We start from the raw sequence: 20997 nt of genomic DNA on the forward strand, positions 1-20997 counted from the left end.
TTTTAATGTCCTGTGTTTTTTAAAATGTTTATTCATTCTCATCTCCTCGAAAGGCAGAACAACAGAGAGAGAGAGAGAAAGGATATGAGAGATCTTCCATCCTCTAGTTCATTCCCCAAATGCCTATAATACCTGGGCCAGGCTGAAGCCAGGAGTCTGGAACTCCATCCAGGTCTCCTGTGTGGGCAGAAGATTCCCAAGCACTTGAGCCATCATCTGCTGCCTCCCAGAATTACTTAGTAGGAAGCTAGATTGAAAGCAGAGCAGCCAGAACTCAAACCAGCACTCTGATATGGAATACAGGTGTCTCAGGTTACGGTAGCTTAACCCAATTTAGCTAATTTTTCTTCCCCTTTACTTGTATTCATCCCTCCCCTACCCCCAACCCCAGCATGGATTATTTTGAAACAGTCCCTGGCAACATACTATTTTACCCATAAGTCTTCAAAATTTCCTGTAAAACAATCTCATTATCATGCCCCAAAATAATTCCTTATCATCATAAAATATGATGCCCTTGTTAACAGTGTATAAATTCTCCAGTTGCCTCCTTTTCTTAACAATTTATTCCCCTTTAAATGAGGAAATTGCACTTCAGAGACATTAAGTTGCCAGTAGATGAAGAGTCCCTGACTTTTTAACTGCAAAACTAGTGATTGTTCTTGACTACATCTTCTCATAATGATAATAGTAATAGTTATGTAAGTTACTTGCCTGAGATGACTAAAACTAGGTAGAAGGATTCAAAAATTCAGATAATCTGATTCCATATCCTCTTAGAAAGGTTTTGTAAACCTGATACTAATTGACAAGTCTTATTTATAAGTCATACTAAATATTGATTGACCCTAATTACAGATTCTAATTAAGAAGTGGCTTAGCTATAGTGGTAACCACTATTTGTGCTGTGCATCTCTGTAATCATTGCTTATGGATCTTTTAAGTTTCACTTAATGGAAAAGGATGAGGTATTCCACTGCCAGGAGGATGATCAAAACTGATAGACTTTGGGCCAGCATCTGCAAGGCTGCATCCCATATGAGCAGTGGTTTGAGTCCCAGCTGCTCCACTGCCAATCCAGCTCCCTGCTAATTGCCTGGGAAAGCAGCAGAAGGTGACCTGAGTCCTTGGGCCCCTGTACCCACATGGGAGATATGGAAGAAGCTCCTGGCTCCTTGGCTCCTGGCTTTGTTCTGGCCCACCCCTAACCATTGTGGTCATTTGGGGAATGAACCAACATGTGGAAGACCTCTTTCTCTCTCTCTCTCTCTCTCTGAGTGTGTGTGTGTGTGTGTGTGTCTAACTGTGCCTTTCAAATAAATTTTTTGTATATATAAAAAAAACCTAATAGGCTTGGAGGAGAGCACAACTGTCTCCTTAGTGCAGTTTCATTGTGAAAACAGGCACAATGCATTCATTTCAGTCAGAGTACTTGAAACATAAATCGTAAGATTACCTTTCTATGTACTAAACGTGAAACTACTTTTTAAATCTTTACAGAAGTTTTTGAAGAGCTAACACATCAAGTGCAAGAAAAAGATTCTTTGGCCTCAGAGCTCCATGTCCGCCATGTTGCCATTGAACAGCTTCTCAAGAACTATTCCAAATTACCATGTCTGCAAGTGGGACGAACAGGAATGAAGTCACACCTACCCATAAACAACTAACTTCAGCAGTACACTGACTTCCTATGCTGTACCATTGATTGGTCTGCCAGGCATGAAAGCTTTGAAAAAGTTTGCAGAAAGTTATGGTCAATTTTTTATGGTCATTAAATTTGCAAAACAGGGCACTATTTAACATCTTCGTCAAATAAAGCAGATCATTATACTCTAGTCTTCTAATCATTTACCTTCATTTTGAGAATCTCTCCTGAAAGTACTAAATACCCCTCTTACCTTTAACCACATGTGACTACTTAAAAATACTGTTAGTATGATTTTATTAAACATATTTTAATGTAATTCACCTGTCAAAACAACAGAAGATTAACTAGCTTCTTTTATTCTGAACTACTAAAAATAATTTTTAAGAGGGAAATGGAATTCATAATGTCACCTCTTATTTATTATGAGCAATATTTTAATATAAAAATTTTATATATAAAAATGCTATTTTAGGTATCTTTTCATTCTCTTTATAAATATGTATTTGAGTCACTCTGTATATTCATGCACACGTGTGAATGTGTTCAACCATATTTTGGATCACTGCATTTTATTCTTCTAATACAGTGTTTTTATAACTGTTACCTTGCTTTCCAAAGATAAATGTATTTTGAAGTAGAAAACTATCTAGTTGAGTTGCTTTAACTTCTAATAATTTATGAATAGGAATTAACTTTTTAAAGCAGATATCCACATAAATAAACTATGTTACTGTTTTCTAATATTCTGAGTTCCAAAAGAAAATGCTCATTTAGTTAATATATGTCCATTTATCTCCATAGAAGTGAAAACTTACGCTTCATTATCACTTTCATTCTAATAACTTTGATGTGTTAGAATTTGGGGAGAGTAAGTTAAGCCTCACTTGCAAGTCAAATACAATAATTGTCTTCATATTGAAATTGCTGTGAATTGTCCTATTTTTGAAAAAAAATTAAAATTACTCTGTGTAACACTTGAGGTAAAGATTCAAGAAAAACTGTCCAAATTTTGTTATCAGCACCCTTGAAATTATTACTCAACAAAAGCTTTGTAAGGCAGTTTTCTAAATTTCAGAATCCAGAGGAAAGAGATTGCTTGACACAAAAAACAAAACCTAATTTTTGAAAAAGCCCAGTTACCTATGATGTTTCCAAAGAGTTCTTAATCAATAGACTGTCATAAATAGCTAGATAAATTTTGATTGTGTGTTATAGTAAATAAATACATATAACCAGTGTAAATTAAAATGGACTATAAATTCTGTTTTCAGTTGGTGCTTGAAATGTACTTGGGAAGTAGATCCTTTGCTTGAAAGAATCTACAGAAAAGCCCATTAAACTTGGCAGCTTTACTTATAGACAGAATGACTTCTGCCTTAAATTTGGCAGTCTGGGTCAGATTTGGCTTCAACACAAACAGTATTTGACTAAGTAAGAAATACTTCCATCTAGTTGAAAGCAACTTGTTGTGAGGCTAGGATATGTCAAATTGGACTGAGATTATTGATATTCTGTTGATTCTGTTTTGGTTTTTCTTTGAAGTATGACATAACTGTCAAGCCTTTTGGAAAGAACTTTTGAAGGATAACTTTCAATTCTCTGAATTCTTTCCGTCACCCAAAATGAATTTAAAAATCCAAGGAGTAGGGATGGGTGGTGTATTGCCTTAGTTTCAACAAGCTTTAAATTGAATGTGTGCAATATGAAAATATCCATATTAGCGTGTTGAATAAGACATTTTTTGAGTATACTAGTAAGTATTTTAGTACTTACTTGTTAGCATTACATTTTCAAATTTGACTTTACTCTTTTTGGCATGAGTCATTAAGAATGTTACCAGCCAGTATGCTTATACACACAGTTGATCTTCTCTTTAGATGACTTAGGGACAGACATAAAAGTTTGGGATGTGTTAGATTTGATATCAGTAGTAACACATTTCCAGAATATGAGCCATATGGTGTAGTCCTGAATTACAACAGTGTTATCCAAAGACAGTGTTTGCTTATCTCTCAAAGAGTTGCCTGGCAAATATGTAGCTTTTCTAATGAGTTTGAAGAGTTGAGTGGGATTGTGCATGTATTAAGGTCTTAACTGGGTACTCTGGTTTGTTTCATTTAGATATCTCTACTTAATGCTTCTCAAAGGAAAGGTGCTCCTAAAAATTGTATGTGGTGCTGGTACTCACACTAGTACTTACTCAGATGAATTTCTAGGAAAAAAAAATTTTTGTTGAAATATTTTACCCAGCAATTTACCCAAATATTTGGTAAACATATATTCTTATGTTAGTTTTCTTGACTGAATATGCAGTTACTGTGTATGCAGAAATAAGGATCAGGGACTGGGTTCTAACTTGAAAGAACATGAAACATCAAATACTGCTTTTCATACTTGGCTGTTCTGTACAGTTGTTAGTACTTTTTGAGATTTAGAAGAAAATTTCATGTATGACTCAGCCATTTCTAACATTTTCAGAGCTTACAAGAAAGATTAAGGAGAGTGAAATAAGACTAATTTTTTACTCATTATATTTCATAATTAGAAAAACTAAACAGTTTAAAAAGTCATAAGTAATTTTGACCATATAAAAAGTGTTTAAATCTGTTAAGCCTTATAATTACTCTAAAAGTCAGTCATATTTACCTTGAGGTTATCATCTTATCCTTTGATTCTAGTATTAATATATAAATTAGTCAAAAAGACATGCACTTGAGACCCCAATAATAGATGATTTAAGCATCAGAATAGTGTTTTGTTCTCTTCTGTAGTTTCTTAGGCCGAATGTTGGAGCAAAGAGATGTTAAAGTATATGTTCATTTCACCACAAAGTGCCCATTTTTATAATACATTGAGATTATTTTTTAAATATCAAGTTCATGTTAGAAAGTAAAACTTAAAATGTATTTTATTGTCATCTTGAGTATCTCGAGATTTCTTGGTATTTCATTTTACCATATGCTTTGCTACTGAAAATGGTTTTGGTTTAAAAGTACTCTCATTTTTTGTTCATGTTTTTTACCGTGGTGTTTACACTGTTGAGATTTGTCAGTTAATTTTTGCTAGTTTTTTTTTAAATAAGCTTTTTTGATCTATGTATGTTAATGTTAACCAGTTTTGGTTGTATTTTGGAAGAAATCTTTCAATATTAATGTTGTAAAATGTAATACAAAATGTATATGCTCTAGACTTACATAGGAATTTTTGAATAATAAATTATTTGTATAGCTTTTTAGGAGGTTCAGGTTAGTAACCATAAAAGTCGGTTTACATGTTCTTGAAAAATTTTAAATACTATATTGGAAAGTTCTTGTAGTGTTATTTTTCCTGACTTGTGTCAGTTCATTTACTGACAAATGTTGTTATTACTTACAATAAAATAAGATATTTGAGTATTTTAAGTACTTAAGGAGCTGAATGTTCTATGAAAAAATTTTAAATACCTTTGTCAACCTGGCTGTAAGGGAAAAATAATTTCATTTCAGTATTTTTAGATTGCAATTTTAACTTGAGGTTGATGGGAATAATTATTTGAGGAAATGTGTGATGAAAACCAGTACAAGATAACACACTTACCTCAACAGGTTTTTCTTGCCAAGTTAAGTTTTATGGTGATGGCATAGAAAAGAGTTTATTTACCATGATAATAAAGGCTCTGGTAAAAGCAAAGCTTTCCTAGAGGAGGGGCTAATGCTGTCTGGAATATCAACGCTCTTCTGTGTCTCAGTACTTTCATTTCCCTTCATCCTTTCATGGTTGATATTGTTATGGCTATGTCACAGTTCAGTCTAATGTGGTAAGCACCTTTGGGCTGTGGTTAATTTGATCTGAACCATGCTACAGCATTTCTGTAGCATTAACAGCTTTTTAACACCTAGATTGTAATACAAACTTTCATTATTTTTAGCTTAAAAGAGTCCACATTACTGATGCATTTTAGTCATTTTGAATTGTTTCACAACTTTAATTCTAACAAGGTAGAAACAAAAAACATGGAGATGACTACTGCCCCTCTTCCAAAAAAGTAGTGAAACTTCCCTCAACTGCACCTAAAGCAGAGGGAATTTTAATAAGTGGTGGTTTCTTACTCACTTTAAACATGGCTACATTAATAAGTGGCTTTTTTTTCCTCCTTGCTACCTCCAAAAGAGGCAGTTTAGAAAGTATTTAGTGGTGATTTCTGTTACAAATGCCATTCCTACTTTTATGTTTCTGTATTAATCTTGTTTTAAATCTGAGTAGCATATGCTATGGTCATTTAATTTAACCTCTCTTTGGTGTTAGAAATTTATTTTACAAAATTGTGCTAAGACTTCAGAAAAAGAAAACAAAACCGCCATGGTTTAAAAAAATTTATTTCAAAAAAGTTTATTTAGACATCATTTGGCTGTTATATTTTCTTTGAAAACTGCAATAATTTATATATTTGTATCTCTCTGCTTTGGAAGTGTAACTATATAAGCTTGTTTACCATTTTTAATTTTACAAAAATAAAATAAATATTTTGGTATCTGCTAGTTTCGGTGGATGTTTTTAAAAATACCTGTCCTGTTCAGTGGTTAGCCTATGTAACCAAAGGTTTTGTTTTATGGGCTTAGAGAGTCTGTGCTTAGAATTACCTTATAATTTCTTACCATAGTCATTTTTATGAGAATCTTACATTATCTTTGATTCTTAATATTTCCTGTGTCCCAGAACTCCAGAAGCAAGAAATAAGATCCTGGTGACTCAATTGATGTGTGTGCCTTTTTAAATAGGGGTATAGAGCAGGTTTGGTGAGTAGTTAAGACACAACTTGAGAATATCATACTCTTTTTTTTTTTTTCATTTTCAATTATCTTTATATATAGAAGATTGATTCAGTATATATTAAGTAAAGATTTCATCAGTTTGCACCCACGCAGAAACACAAAGTGTAAAAATACTGTTTCAGTACTAGTTACAGCATTAGTTCACATTGGACAACACATTAAGGACAGATCCCACATGAGAAGTAAGTACACAGTGACTCCTGTTGTTGACTTAACAGTTTGACACTCTTGTTTATGGCGTCAGTAATCTCCCTAGGCTCTAGTCATGAGTTGCCAAGGCTATGGAAGCCTTTTGGGTTCACCGACTTTGATCTTATTCCGACAGGGTCATAGTCAAAGTGGAAGTTCTCCTCCCTTCAGAGAAAGGTACCTCCTTCTTTGATGGCCCCATTCTTTCCACTGGGATCTCACTCACAGAGATCTTTCATTTAGGTGTTTTTTTTTTTTTTTTTCCCCCAGAGTGTCTTGGCTTTCCATGCCTAAAATACTTTCATGGGCTCTTCAGCCAGATCCGAATGCCTTAAGGGCTGATTCTGAGGCCAGAGTGCTATTTAGGACCTCTGCCAGAATATCATACTCTCAAAATTCTATCTATGACCTGTATTGAGTCTATTTAAAACTAATTAAAATTTTTTTCCAAGATTTACATATTTATTTGAAAGGCAGAGTTACAGAGAGGTAGAGGCAGAGAGAGAAGTCTTCCATCTGCTAGTTCACTCCCCGGATGACCGCAACAGCTGGAGCTGGAACGATCCACAACCAGGAACCTTGAACTTCAGGGTCTCCCATGTGGTGCAGGGGCCCAAGAATTTGGGCCATCTTCCACTGCTTTCTAAGACCATAGCAGAGACCTGGATCAGAAGTGGAGCAGCTCCCATATGGGATGCCAGCACTGCAGACCAGGGCTTTAACCTCTGCAACACAGCGCCAGCCCCTAAAATTAAAAAAATAATAAAAATCATAAAGACAGCTTGGGATGCCTACATCCCATATCAGTGTGCCACATTCAAGTCCCAGCACTTCTATTTACAATCCAGTTGCCTACTAAAATGCACCCTAGGAGACAGCGGGTGACAGCTCAAGTTATTTGGATCTCTCCCTCCCTGTGGAAAACCTGGATTGAGTTTCTGATTCCTGGCTTCGTCCTGGCCTAGCCCCTGCTATTTCACGCGTTTGGGGATTGAACCAGCATATGGAAGATCTCTACCTGTCTCTGCCTTTCAAATAAAATTAAATTTAAAAAAAATGCCTTGAAAGTCATGGTACAATTTTAAAAAAGAATTGAGGTATAATTTATATACATTAAATGGTTCTAGGTATATTGGAGTCTTGACAAACTTTGGCCCCATTCCAAATCTCATCTCTTCCCATCTTCCTTTCATGCATTGTTCTGATCTCTCTCATTGTAATTTTTATGTGTCTACTTTAGAGCGTTATAGAAATATGCCCTTACAGTATATATACACTTGCGAGTTTGGCTTTTTCACTTAACTGGACACTTTGGAAATTCATGGTAGTTCAAGAACCAATAGTTCATTCCCCCTTTTCCTGACTAGTGTTCTATTGTATGATTATATTGTAATTTGTATCTCCATTCACCTGTCAGACTTTTGAGTTTCCATTTGAGTTTCCAGTTTGTGGCAATGAATAAAGCTGCTATAAATTTTTAAATTGGTTTTTAAAATAATGAAAATAGGTATAAAAGAGTATTCAGTGCCAATTTGGTTAGCATTATGAATCTTAATAGTGCCATTTTTTTCCATGAATGACTTTTAAAGTAATTTATGTGCTGTTTTTAGTGGTAATAATTTAAAACTAGGAAACACAACTGCACAAAAGATCAGAGACATGTTACAAAATAAGGAAGGTTTTTTTTTTTTTTTTTTTTTTTTTTTTTTTTTTTTTTTTTGACAGGCAGAGTGGATAGTGAGAGAGAGAGACAGAGAGAAAGGTCTTCCTTTGCCGTTGGTTCACCCTCCAATGGCCGCCGTGGCCAGCGCGCTGTGGCCGGTGCACCGCGCTGATCAGATGGCAGGAAGTTTTGAGAGTTGAAACCATTAATGGAGTGTTCTAAATATTAATCATCCTAGGAAATTTCTTTAGAGTCTAAGTCTAAATCATACTTTGTTTGTCAGGAGAGAAAATGGAGACCCAGGAAATCTGGTTTGGAAAGTGTTGGAAAGAGTACCAGACCACAAATGAAATTCTCCTATTGGGCTTTAACTACTTTATGATCTTAAGGGAAACTTAAGTTTTCTAAGCTTGAATTTACTAAACTTTGTTCTTGCTCAGTTTCTCTGCCTTCTCGGGAATTTTCAAACTTGGCAAAATGGTTTGCTTACTCTCATTTTTTAATGTCATTACAGGACCCAGAATTCTTTGCAGGTGTCTTAAAAGCTGGCAAGTAGTTGAGGAATTGTGTTGGATAGAACAGAAGGGGAAGCTGTACAGAGAGATCCCTTCTTCATGTAATTTATTTAATGATATTCTAGGTTCATAAATAGCTTTTAAAAGGTTTTACTTGGGGGAAATCTGTTCTAAATAATGTTTCAGGTCACTTCTGTCCTAAAAATCCGCATGACTTCCAAATGTCTTCAATGGTTTTTCTTTCTTGTTTAACTTGGTTGGGGGTGGGGGGGTGCTATTTGTTTGGTTTGCTATTCTGAGTTCCATTCTGAAATTTGGATGACATCACCCACCTACACCTCTAGAATCACAATTTGCTATCCCAACTTCCTTTGCATCTGGGACACTCCACCCTGAGTAGTGAAGCAAAGATATTGTATAGGAGAGCAGCATGTTGATAGCATCCATGTATAACTGTCAATAGAAACATTGTCAAGGATCCAGTGAACTCAATGGGTAAACTGACATTAGCCATTGAGTACTCATTGCTCTGTGACTATGAATCTGGTAACTGATTAACTGCTTTTTTTCTGCTTGGTTTCACAGCTTTTTGGATGTTCTCTGCCCTTTGAATAAATTCCATGCAACCTGAATCAATTAGTTGCTTTCTCTAACTTGCAATGGACAATTCTGTTACTCCCAACATTCACTGCATGTATGTCCATGACTCTCCTATTAATTTTTTTTCAATTTTGTATATTTTACTTATTTGAAAGAGAAGCGATCTTCTATCTGCTAAAGTCAAGAGCCTAGAATTCATTCAAGTCCCCTACATGGGTGGCAGGGAATCTACTTAAGCCATCATGTGAAGCCTACCAGGTTTCATATTAGCAAGAGCTGCAATTGGGAATGGAATGGGAACTCAAACCCAGGCACTCCAATACAAGATGCAGCTTCCCAAGTGGTATTAACCACTATGCCAAATGCCTAATTCTCTCTGCTCAGGATCATACAAAAATGTTTTCTAAAAGTGAGCTACTGAGAGAGGCACTGCATATCTAAGTTAACCCCCAAGACCGCTGACTGCCTGTTGGGTCAACTGAAACTGACAGGAAGATTCTGAAGCCTCTCGGTAACGCAAATGTCAGTTTTCCTGTTAAAAGTATTCCTGTTCACAGGAGGAGTGACTTCAGAGAACTCCTCTGTCTGCCACTTATGACTCAAAGTGTTCAGTTTTTATCTACCAGGATCTTGAAGGAAGTGGTCTAACAGAATCTTGTGATCAGAAAGAGACTAGTCTATGCTTTTGTAGATAATACCAAATGACCCCCGGCCCAGTAAGCGTCTGTGGAATAAATAAGTGAATAAGAAGCTTCAGAGACAGCACCAGGATTGCATATCTTAAAGTAAGCCATTAGTTATCAAAAAGAAGAAAATAAATGTGTGAACTCATACAATAACTTATTACACATTCCCTCCATATGCCCTACTCCACCCCACCTCCTTGACCCTATCTCAGGCCCTTGATAATTCACATTGCTCTCTGTTTCTTCTCCAAACCAGCAGTTTTCTAATTTTGGGTCTCATCAAACATAAAATTTACTGAGATTCATCTTCAGAGTTTATGAATCAGTGACTCTGGGGTGGGACCCAAGAATTTTTTCATATGACAAATTCCTGAGTGAGAGATGCTGACGAATTGCACAGCACTTTGCAATCACTGCACCAAACCTACTGCCCCAGAATTTACATTCTCAAAGAATGTGACAACATAACTTTTCTCCTCAAAGACCTTGCAAAATTACCATTGCCTACAGAATAAAAACCAATCCTGACAATTCATCACTTAAAGCCTTCACTATTTTCCTTCCACCTATTTTAAATCTTATCAAATTGAAATTTGGTTGTGTGCTAGGAATTCCATCAAGCCCTAGAAATATTTGGATTCAGGGCTGGCGCCATTAGGCTAATCCTCCGCCTTGCGGTGCCCGCACACCAGGTTCTAGTCCCAGTCGGGGCGCCAGATTCTGTCCCGGTTGCCCCTCTTCCAGGCCAGCTCTCTGCTGTGGCCTGGGAGTGCAGTGGAGGATGGCCCAAGTGCTTGGGCCCTGCACCCCATGGGAGACCAGGAGAAGTAGCTGGCTCCTGCCATTGGATCAGCGCAGTGCTCCAGCCGTGGCGGACATTGGAGGATGAACCAATGGCAAAGGAAGACCTTTCTCTCTCTCTCTCTCTCTCTCTCTCTCTCACTGTCCACTCTGCCTGTCAAAAAAAAAAAAAAAAATCAACCAATCAAAAGAAATCAACCCAAACATCTACAGCCAACTTATATTTGATCAAGGATCTAAAACTAATTCCTGGAGCAAGGACAGTCTATTCAATAAATGGTGCTGGGAAAATTGGATTTCCACGTGCAAAAGCATGAAGCAAGACCCCTACCTTACACCTTACACAAAAATCCACTCCACATGGATTAAAAACCTAAATCTACGACCTGACACCATCAAGTTACTAGAGAACATTGGAGAAACCCTTCAAGATATTGGCACAGGCAAAGAATTTCTGGAAAAGACCCGGGAGGCACAGGCAGTCAAAGCCAAAATCAACTATTGGGATTGCATCAAATTGAGAAGTTTCTGTACTGCAAAAGAAACAGTGAGGAGAGTGAAAAGACAACCGACAGAATGGGAAAAAATATTTGCAAACTATGCAACAGACAAAGGGTTAATAACCAGAATCTACAAAGAGATCAAGAAACTCCACAAAAACAAAACCAACAACCCACTTAAGAGATGGGCCAAGGACCTCAATAGAGATTTTTCAAAAGAGGAAATCCAAATGGCCAACAGGCACATGAAAAAATGTTCAAGGTCATTAGCAATCAGGGAAATGCAAATCAAAACCACAATGAGGTTTCACCTCACCCCGGTTAGAATGGCTCACATGCAGAAATCTACCAACAACAGATGCTGGCGAGGATGTGGGGAAAAAGGGACACTAACCCACTGTTGGTGGGAATGCAAACTGGTCAAGCCACTATGGAAGTCAGTCTGGAGATTCCTCAGAAACCTGAAGATAACCCTACCGTTCGACCCAGCCATCCCACTCCTTGGAATTTACCCAAAGGAATTTAAATTGATAAACAAAAAAGCGGTCTGCACCCTAATGTTTATTGCAGCACAATTCACAATAGCCAAGACCTGGAACCAACCTAAATGCCCATCAATGGTAGACTGGATAAAGAAATTATGGGATATGTATTCTTTAGAATACTATACCGCAGTAAGAAACAACGAAATCCAGTCATTTGCAACAAAATGGAGGAATCTGGAACACATCATGCTGAGTGAAATAAGCCAGTCCCAAAGGGACAAATACCATATGTTCTCCCTGATCGGTGACGACTGACTGAACACCAAGAGGGAAACCTGTTGGAGTGAGGTGGACACTATGGGAAATGGTGGCTTGATCAGCATAGCCCTGACTGTTAATGAACAACTAAATACATTATCCCTCTTAGTAGTTTTTTTTATCTGTTCTACTTAATATGACTGGTTTAGATCTGTAATTGATGCACAGTTATTCTTAAGTGTTGAAAATTAACTGAAATGTGATCCCTGTTGAACATGGTGGTGGGAATGGGAGAGGGAAGAGATGTATAATTTGGGACATGCTCAGGCTGACTTGCCCCAAGTGGTGGAGTTGGAAGCATACCAGGGGATTCCAATTCAATCCCATCGAGGTGGCATGTACCAATGCCATCTCACTGTTCCAGGTGATCAGTTTCAGTTCACAGTTGGTCATGGTGAAGGGACTGGGAGTCAAAGGGAGCACATAGACAAGTCTAGTACCTGCTAACGCTAACTGATGGAGTAAATAAAGGGGAGAGTGATCCAACATGGGAAGTGAGAATCTCAGCAGACTCATAGAATGGCAGATGTCCTAAATAGCACTCTGGCCTCAGAATCAGCCCTAAAGGCATTCGGAGCTGGCTGAAAAGCTCATGAGAGTATTTCAGGCATGGAAAGCCAAGACACTCTGGCAGAAGATCTCTGCGAGTGAGATCCCAGTGGAAAGAACAGGCCATCAAAGAAGGAGGTACCTTTCTCTGAAGGGAGGAGAGAACCTCCACTTTGACTATGAGCTTGTCTAAACAAGATAAGAATCGGAGAACTCAGAGGGCTTCCATAGCCTTGGAAACTCATGACTGGAGCATAGGGAGATTACTGATGCCATAGACAGGAGTGTCAATTGGTAAAGTCAACAACAGGAGTCACTGTGCACTTACTCCTCATGTAGGATCTCTATCCTTAATGTGCTGTACATTGAGATTTAATGCTATAACGAGTACTCAAACAATATATTTCACTTTGTGTTTCTATGGGGGTGCAAACTGTTGAAATCCTTACTTAATGCATACTAAACTGATCCTCTGTTAAAAAAAAAAAAAGAAAGAAATTATCAATTCCCAACTTGACTCTCACTTGGATTAAACATGTCAATAGGTCTGCTCTGATTTCATCATCATTTTAAAAAATCATCTATTAGCCGGCGCCGTGGCTCAATAGGCTAATCCTCCACCTTGCGGCGCCGGCACACCGGGTTCTAGTCCCGGTCGGGGCACCGGATTCTGTCCCGGTTGCCCCTCTTCCAGGCCAGCTCTCTGCTATGGCCAGGGAGTGCAGTGGAGGATGGCCCAGGTGCTTGGGCCCTGCACCCCATGGGAGACCAGGAAAAGCACCTGGATCCTGGCTCCTGCCATCGGATCAGCGCGGTGCGCCGGCTGCAGCGGCGGCCATTGGAGGGTGAACCAACGGCAAAGGAAGACCTTTCTCTGTCTCTCTCTCTCACTGTCCACTCTGCCTATCAAAAAAAAAAAATCATCTATTATTTTTCACTTTATGTTTCTGTGTGGGAGCAAACTGTTGAAATCCATACTTAATGTATACTAAGCTGATCTTCTGTATATTAAGATAATCGAAAATGAATCTTGATGTGAATGGAAGGGGAGAGGGAGTGGGAAAGGGGAGGGTTGTGGGTGGGAGGGACGGTATGGGGGGAAAGCCATTGTAATCCATAAGTCGTACTTTGGAAATTTATATGCATTAAATAAAAGTTTAAAAAAAAAAAAAGAAAGAAAGAAAGAAAGAAATATTTGGATTCAAAGAATATAAAAGCCAACAAGACTCAGCTTACTAATAAGAATTCTGCAAAGAGGTTAAAGCAATAAGGATTTCAAAACGTTCATTGAATTTAGCAACCAGGAATTCAGTGAGAGGAGTTTTAATGGACCTACACATTCACGTCGTAGATTAGATGTTCCAGAAGGAGAGGAGAAGAGAAAAGGCATAGAAAGCCTACTCAATAAAATAATTGCCTGAAAGCTTTAAAATATTACAACATCCTGGTCAAGGAACCCCCAAAATATCCCTAATAGAGTCAACCTGAAAAAAGATCCTCTGAACTACATGACAGAGTGTCAAAAGTACAACACAAAGAGAAAAACAGATTTCTAGACAGAAACCTTATAGTCCAGGAAATAACAGAATGAAATATTCAAAGTCTTCAAAGAAAAAAATTGCAAGCCAAGAATACTATATCCTGTAAAGTTATACTTCAAAAATGAGAAAGAAAGGGAAAGACAGGGAAGAAAGAGAAAGAAAAAGAAACTTTTTCATGATAAGCAAAAACAAGGAATTCACCATCACCAGACTGGTCCTATAAAAAATACTTGAGAGAGTCCTCCACCCAGAAATTAAAGAATGATAATTACTATTATAAAAACACATGAAGATTCAAATCTCGATAGTACAGCAAATACACACACGAAAAATAAAAAATTTGGTTTGGTTCTTCAGAGAAGCAAGAGAATGTTTGATTCTCTCTTTATTAATACAGAAAGTCACCAAATCACAAAGATGAACAAGATGACGAAAGTAACAAGGAATATGCAAGCAACCAGAAAAGAAAGTAACAGAACAGTAGGAGTATGTTTTTACTTACCAGTTAAATTGTTGTGTATAAACATTAAATACTGTAATTAAAAGATATAGACTGAATGGGTTAAAAAAAGCAACATGCTGTTTTAAGAAATTTCACCAGTAAACATGTACATAGGCTGAAAGTAAAAGCATGGACAAAGATATATCATATAAAAGGAAACCAAAAGTAAACACATACAGCTATATCTACATAAAGAAAGCCATTGTATAATAATTAAAGGGTAAATATAATAAAATTATAAATAAATCAAATACTAGAGCATTCAATATATAAAACCAAACATAATTATATCTGTTAAAGCACTTGGAAATATTTATCCAAGGAATACCCTTTATTGGTAATGTTCAGTAGAAGCTGATACTAGGGGTTATTTTCATTGTGTGGCAATAGCCAAGGTTTGGTATGGAGGAAACTACCATTATAAATACATATGCAGGGAGGTCGTTTGGCTCAGTGATTGAAACACCACTTGGGATGCTCACATCCTGTATCAGAATACACTCTTTGACTTGGCAGCTCATGACAAGAGCCTAGGGTGATTACTGAGGCCATAAACAAGAGTGTCAATTTGTGAAGTCAACAACAGGAGTCACTGTGCACTTACTCCTCATGTAGGATCTTTGTCCTTAGTGTGCTGTACATTGAGATCTAATGCTATAACTAGTACTCAAACAGTATTTTTCACTTTATGTTTCTGTGTGGGAGAAAACTGTTGAAATCTTTACTTAATGTATGCTAAACCGATCTTCTGTATATAAAGAAAATCGAAAATGAATCTTGATGTGAATGGAAGGGGAGAGGGAGTGGATAAGGGGAGGGTTGCGGGTGGGAGGAACGTTATGGGGGGGAAGCCATTGTAATCCATAAGCCATACTTTGGAAATTTATATTCATTAAATAAAAGTTAAAAAAAAAAAGAATACACGCTTTGAGTGCAGGCTCCATTTCGCATTCTATCTTCCTGCTTTATTTTGGGAGTGAACCAGTAGATGGAAGATTTCTCTCTGTCTCTTTCTTGTTCTATAGAATATGAGCATATACTATATTGGGAATTTGTATTTCCTCACTGACCTGGAAAATTCAACTTAAAAAATCCTAACAGCATGTAAGAATATTTCCTTTTCAAAATTGTATGGAAACTTAGATATTCTTCAAGGCTAGTTGTTTCAATCCATTCTCGACTCCCAACATCCCTTTTTGTGACAAATAGTTTATAATTCCTCCACAATTTTCATAAAAAAAAGATTATTTATTTATTTACTTGAGAAAGAGAGAGTTACAGAGAGGGAGAACAGAACCATCCCCCATTCACTCCCCAATTGGTGGCAATGACTGGAGCTGGAGCCAGGAGCTTCTTCTGAGTCTCCCAAGCCAATGCAGGGCCCCAAGCTCTTGGGCCATCTTCTACTGCTTTGCCAGGCCTCAAGCAAAGAGCTGGATTGAAAGAGGAGCAGCAGGGACACAAACTGGTACAGATATGGGATGCCAACACTGCAGGCAGAGCCTTAGCCTACTATGCCACAGCACCAAGCTTCATAAATTTCATTAAATAAAATCCATAAGAAACATACAAACAAAAAAGACTACAGGAGACTAAGAATTGTAGCTCAGATATGAGAGGAAACTAGAGAAATTTAGGATTCAGTCCAGATTGGAGGTAAAAACTAGAAAACAACCAGGGCTATAATTAAATACATAAATTAACAGACAACCTAGAGTAAACAGAGCACTACTGAAAATATAATCTGAAACTTAGATCAATTTGTAGCTGAAGAAGAAAACTCACAAAAACCTTCTGCAATAAATGAAATTTCACTTGTGGGATAAATGAGAAATTTGAAAAGCTAGTCTAAATGTTGTGTGGAGGAAAGAACAAATTCTGTAGCTTTAACTTACTGTTTTCAATCCTCTCTGTAACTGGTCCTACAAGGAAAACTAGATTAAGACTGCTTAGAAGGCTGAGGCCTTATAGGTCAGTGGTTACCAAAGGTCACCAGAACAAATTCAGGAAATCTCTGATCTAGATGAAAGGAGATTATAAGAGGATAGGCAGTATGCAGAAGGTGGAAGAAAGCCAAGACACAGCTAATTACAGAGTTTCGGATCTGTAACTTCAAAGCAAAGCGCAGGCAATGTAAAAGGAGAAGGGATATTCTGGGAGAGAGAGGGCACTGACTGGAAAAGTGAAGGCAGAAGAGGAAGTTCCAATGAGCCAGGGGCCTGCTAACCTGACATTAAGGAAGCTCTGTTCTAATACTCCTCTGCCACTATTGGCATTTTTTCACACCTTTAAAAAACACAACTACCTTAATGATATTTAGGGGGCCTAAATTCTATAACTACCATGAAAGTTCAGCTATCGGCAGTGGACAGCCACCTCAGCCCCTGCATGAACAGCAGAACTACGCCAGGAAGGCACAAAGGAGGTGTGGCTCCTTGAAAAAGAAACTGTAAGGTGCTTTTACAACAAGGTATTTTTATGGTCATCTCTGTCAAAAGAAAAAAGGTGGCCATGTCAGCATGGCTCTTAGTCCAGGCAGCCACACAATTCTCTGCATACTGATTCAGAGCATCAATGTTACAGAAAGAAGAAAAGCCCACATCCTGACATCAGAGAAAGCCATTTGGGGGAAAATGCTCTCTTAGAAGTAACCTGAGGATGATTCTCCCACACAATCAGAAGTTGAGCCACCCGCAGCAGAGTTCCTAACAGCTGGTTCACGGGACACTTTTACTTCTGCATGGAAAATGAGAAACGGGAAGGCAGCGTGGCAAACTGTCTAGTAGGACAGAATGTATTCAGCCGATAGAACTGACCTTTATTCTAAGATTATGTCTTTCCTTTCATGGGAAAGCAAATTGTTCTTTCACAAAGGAAAGGGATAAGGACAGTGAGAACATGTTTTCATTTTTGGTTATTTGGTTTATTTGATATTTTGGTTTTTTAGTTTTTCTTTTTCTTTTTTGTTTAAAGTCTATACTATGTAAAATTAAAACTAAAATCTTGATGGATTAGTCATGATTCTTCAGAGAAACAACACTGATAATACTCATATGTAAATATAAAGAGAGCAAAAGAGAGACAGCGAGAGAGGTTTACAGTGAATTGGCTCATGAACCATGGGGGATAATTGTTAACTATATGTTTAAAAGTATTTTCAGAGCAACACCTAGACTGGTGTTTGGCCAGACTGGTGCCATTAGCCTTGCCCCATTGATATAAACTTAGCTGTCACGATTGGTCTCTCTAATTGTCTTTAATTCTCCATGAGTTGATAACTTCATCAACCAGCTGCCTCTGAGCAACTCTCCCGCAAACTCTCCCTCAGCTCATCACGACCTGCAAACAGAAATGGACACAGGACACTCATACTATTCTGAATTTTCTGTGTGCTTTTAGGATGGTTATCATTATTTCAATGATCTTTCATGTAACAAAGAAAGTTGCCTAACTATCCTTTTTATCCTGTTAATCTGGTGTTCAACCTTCAATTATTTGAAGTCTGAGTTTTAGGCAGTACATATAAAAGACACACACAGACCTTAGTAGATTTAATACCCAGGTACTTTAGAAAACATGACAGCAGGTTGTTAGATTACTGAATATTTGTTCATCTCTCATTCTCCTCACTACTTCCTATCACCACCCACAGAATCTCTCCAGTTTTCTTGGATCAGAGAAAGAGACCGTTCAATCCCAGCCACAACCAGCACAAAGCCCAATTCCCCTAAAAGAATTTTAGATAGTCCTAGGAGTTAGGAGACCTCTAAAGCGCCCCAAGACTAACTGTAATAACTAAATTGCTGACTGTCTCACCAAAGACAGTTTGTTCCTTTTATCTTGGTTAGGTAGCTTTGAAACTAGAAAAGGCAGCATCTGGGCCTCCTGATAAGTTTTCACAGTTGCAGCCTTACTGCTTCTCACAAGCGAATAGGAAATTGTAGGAGTCCCATGCACCATCGCTGCCTGCCCTTGAAAGAGAGGCAGGGGGTGCTGAGCTAGTGACACACAAAGCCACATTGCTTTTGCTGCTTCCATCCCTCCTCATCTTCACACCTGTGAATACAGTGTGGGGTAGGAGATGCTCACATCCTGCAGGGTCACACTGCTTTTCATCACATCCCTCTCAGGGACTATACCCAAGTTCCCATTGCCGCCATGAGGCCCTGAGACAGCTTGAAAGACATGCAGGGCCCTGTACCTAAAAAGAACCCCTTGGCAACTGTTGATCTAGTTAATATCTTGGACGGCCTACTTCGTTTCAGAAACTTTCAAACATTCTACATGTTGTTAGCCTTGGAGGCAAAAACCAAATCTCCTCAAATCTCCAGACAACATTTCCAGAGCTCCCATGCCATGATACCATCTCCAACCAGGTTTATAGTTTTCATTTCTTATCACACCAGATCCTCTTTGTAATGAAATCATGGACTTTTTTTCTGCACTCTGATGGACCTAAGGAACAGCCAGGAGACGACAGTACAGTTGGGGAAAAAAATTAAGCACCGCAAGTTTTCTATTTGACTCTGGTGGCACCTTAGATGCCTTCATTCTGGAAGACAACCATCGTGGACAATGGGAACAGGGCATCCCGTTAGAGCCCAGCAGCCAGTGCCTTCCTTGCATCAAAAGGCCTGTTTCAGCAAAACTCATCCCTAGGAAATTTCAAAGCTTATAAATGCACACTCGAAGTACCTAAAAGGAAAAAAAAAAAAAAAAAGAAGGAGGGGGAGAAAACACACGAGATGCTGCTCCTGACTTGTTCTTCAATGCAGGAGAGTGTCAACAGAGGGAACTCAGAGCAGCGTGGACACTAGCCACAAATATATCAGCATCTCTTGTGCAGAAATAATTGTTCTTGGTTCTTTTCCTGGAAGCCGACAAGATTGCGGAAGTGGAGCAGAAGAAGCCGCAGACTTTTTGCAAGTTCACCTACCGCAGTGTGGACTTTGAGCAACCGCTGGACAAGTACGCCAACCAGCTGGTGCATCTGTACAGTGCCAGCCAGCAGCAGCTGCTGACCCTAGGTCTACAGTGGAATCAGTGCCCGCTGCGGAAGTGCCTGCGCAAGGCCAAGAAGGTGTTTCTTCCCACGGAGAAGCCCGAAGTGGTGAAAGCACGCGTCCGGGAGCTGATCCTGCCTGGGATGGTGGGCAGCGTGGTGGGCATCTGCAATGGCAAGACCTTCAAGCAAGTGGCAGTCAAGCCACAGATGACTGGGCACTACCTGGGCAAATCCTCTATCACCTAGGAGACCGGGAGGCAGGGCTGGGCCGGCATCTGGGCCACCTGCTCCTCTGGCTTCATCCCCAGCAAGGAGTCTGCTCAGCAATAAAGCCACACACGTTCCAACACAGAGAAGGAGAAGAGGAGGGAGAGGGAGGAGAAGGGGGAGGGAGATGGATAGGATGGAGAGAAGAAAAAGAAATAGCTTTTATATCACAGCCTGGAACCGATGAGAAGGCTAGGATAGCTGGAGCAGCAAAGATCTAAGAAGCCAAATTCCAATCTCATACCTGAATAATTTCAAACGCAAGCCCAGTGAGAAAGCCTTTTAGAACAAGATCAGAAATGTTAAGTACCCCCCATCCCACTTCTAACTGCTAACTTAATGTTCATTATAGGTGAAAGAAGGACATATGCAGTTACCCACTGGTGTTTTTCTGTTGTGGTAATGGACAGGAAGATACATAGATACTACTGCTAAGCAAGAACTTACATCTATGTGCAGCCTGTGGCTTGCTCACACCTCCGAGTATGCTGAGTTGTTCTCATCAGCCAGCTTGGGTAAAAGCTCCTTACTGGGTTTGCCAGAACTATTACCATCAACAGGCCCTAAGAAAATCATGAACTCTGCTTCTTTTCTTCTAGAGCAATGGAGTTCTGGCACTATTGGGTGAGACAAGCAAGACAGGAGTCCACAGGGGCATGGGGGTGGGTGCCCCTGAGGGGTATCAGAGCTGAAGCAGGTAAGGAGGGCCTCACACTGGGAGGAAGGCCTGGCCTGATGCAAGTTTCACATCAAGGGTGGGAGGAATATATAAAGAGATCAAGAAACCTAACAACAACAAAACAAGCAACCCAGTTTTGAAATGAACAAAGGACTCAAACAGACATTTTCCAAAGAGAAAATCCAGATGGCCAACAGACACATAAAAAAATGCTCAGGATCACTAGCTGTCAGGGAAA

At 38.7% G+C, this 20997-nt stretch overlaps 2 protein-coding genes across 5 annotated transcripts in view; both read left to right on the forward strand.

Annotated features, from left to right (window-relative positions):
* C4H21orf91 (chromosome 4 C21orf91 homolog) overlaps positions 1-6158 on the forward strand; it is a 41514-nt gene extending 35356 nt beyond the window's left edge. For all 4 annotated transcript variants that reach the window (XM_008267139.4, XM_008267142.4, XM_008267140.4 and 1 more), the window contains exon 5: positions 1501-6158. In XM_008267139.4, the coding sequence (XP_008265361.3) occupies positions 1501-1667 (167 nt within the window). In that variant the 3' untranslated portion in view covers positions 1668-6158. The remainder of the gene's footprint in view (positions 1-1500) is intronic.
* Positions 6159-17151: 10993 nt separating this feature from the next.
* LOC100350023 (small ribosomal subunit protein uS19-like) lies at positions 17152-20059 on the forward strand. Its single transcript, XM_070073234.1, has 2 exons — positions 17152-17233; positions 19686-20059. Exons 1-2 carry the CDS (start codon positions 17152-17154, stop codon positions 20057-20059), a joined length of 456 nt encoding a protein of 151 aa, XP_069929335.1.
* The last annotated feature ends 938 nt before the right edge of the window (positions 20060-20997 follow it).

The sequence above is a fragment of the Oryctolagus cuniculus genome, chromosome 4, assembly GCF_964237555.1.
Source record: "Oryctolagus cuniculus chromosome 4, mOryCun1.1, whole genome shotgun sequence".
In the NCBI taxonomy this organism is placed as follows: Eukaryota; Metazoa; Chordata; class Mammalia; order Lagomorpha; family Leporidae; genus Oryctolagus; species Oryctolagus cuniculus.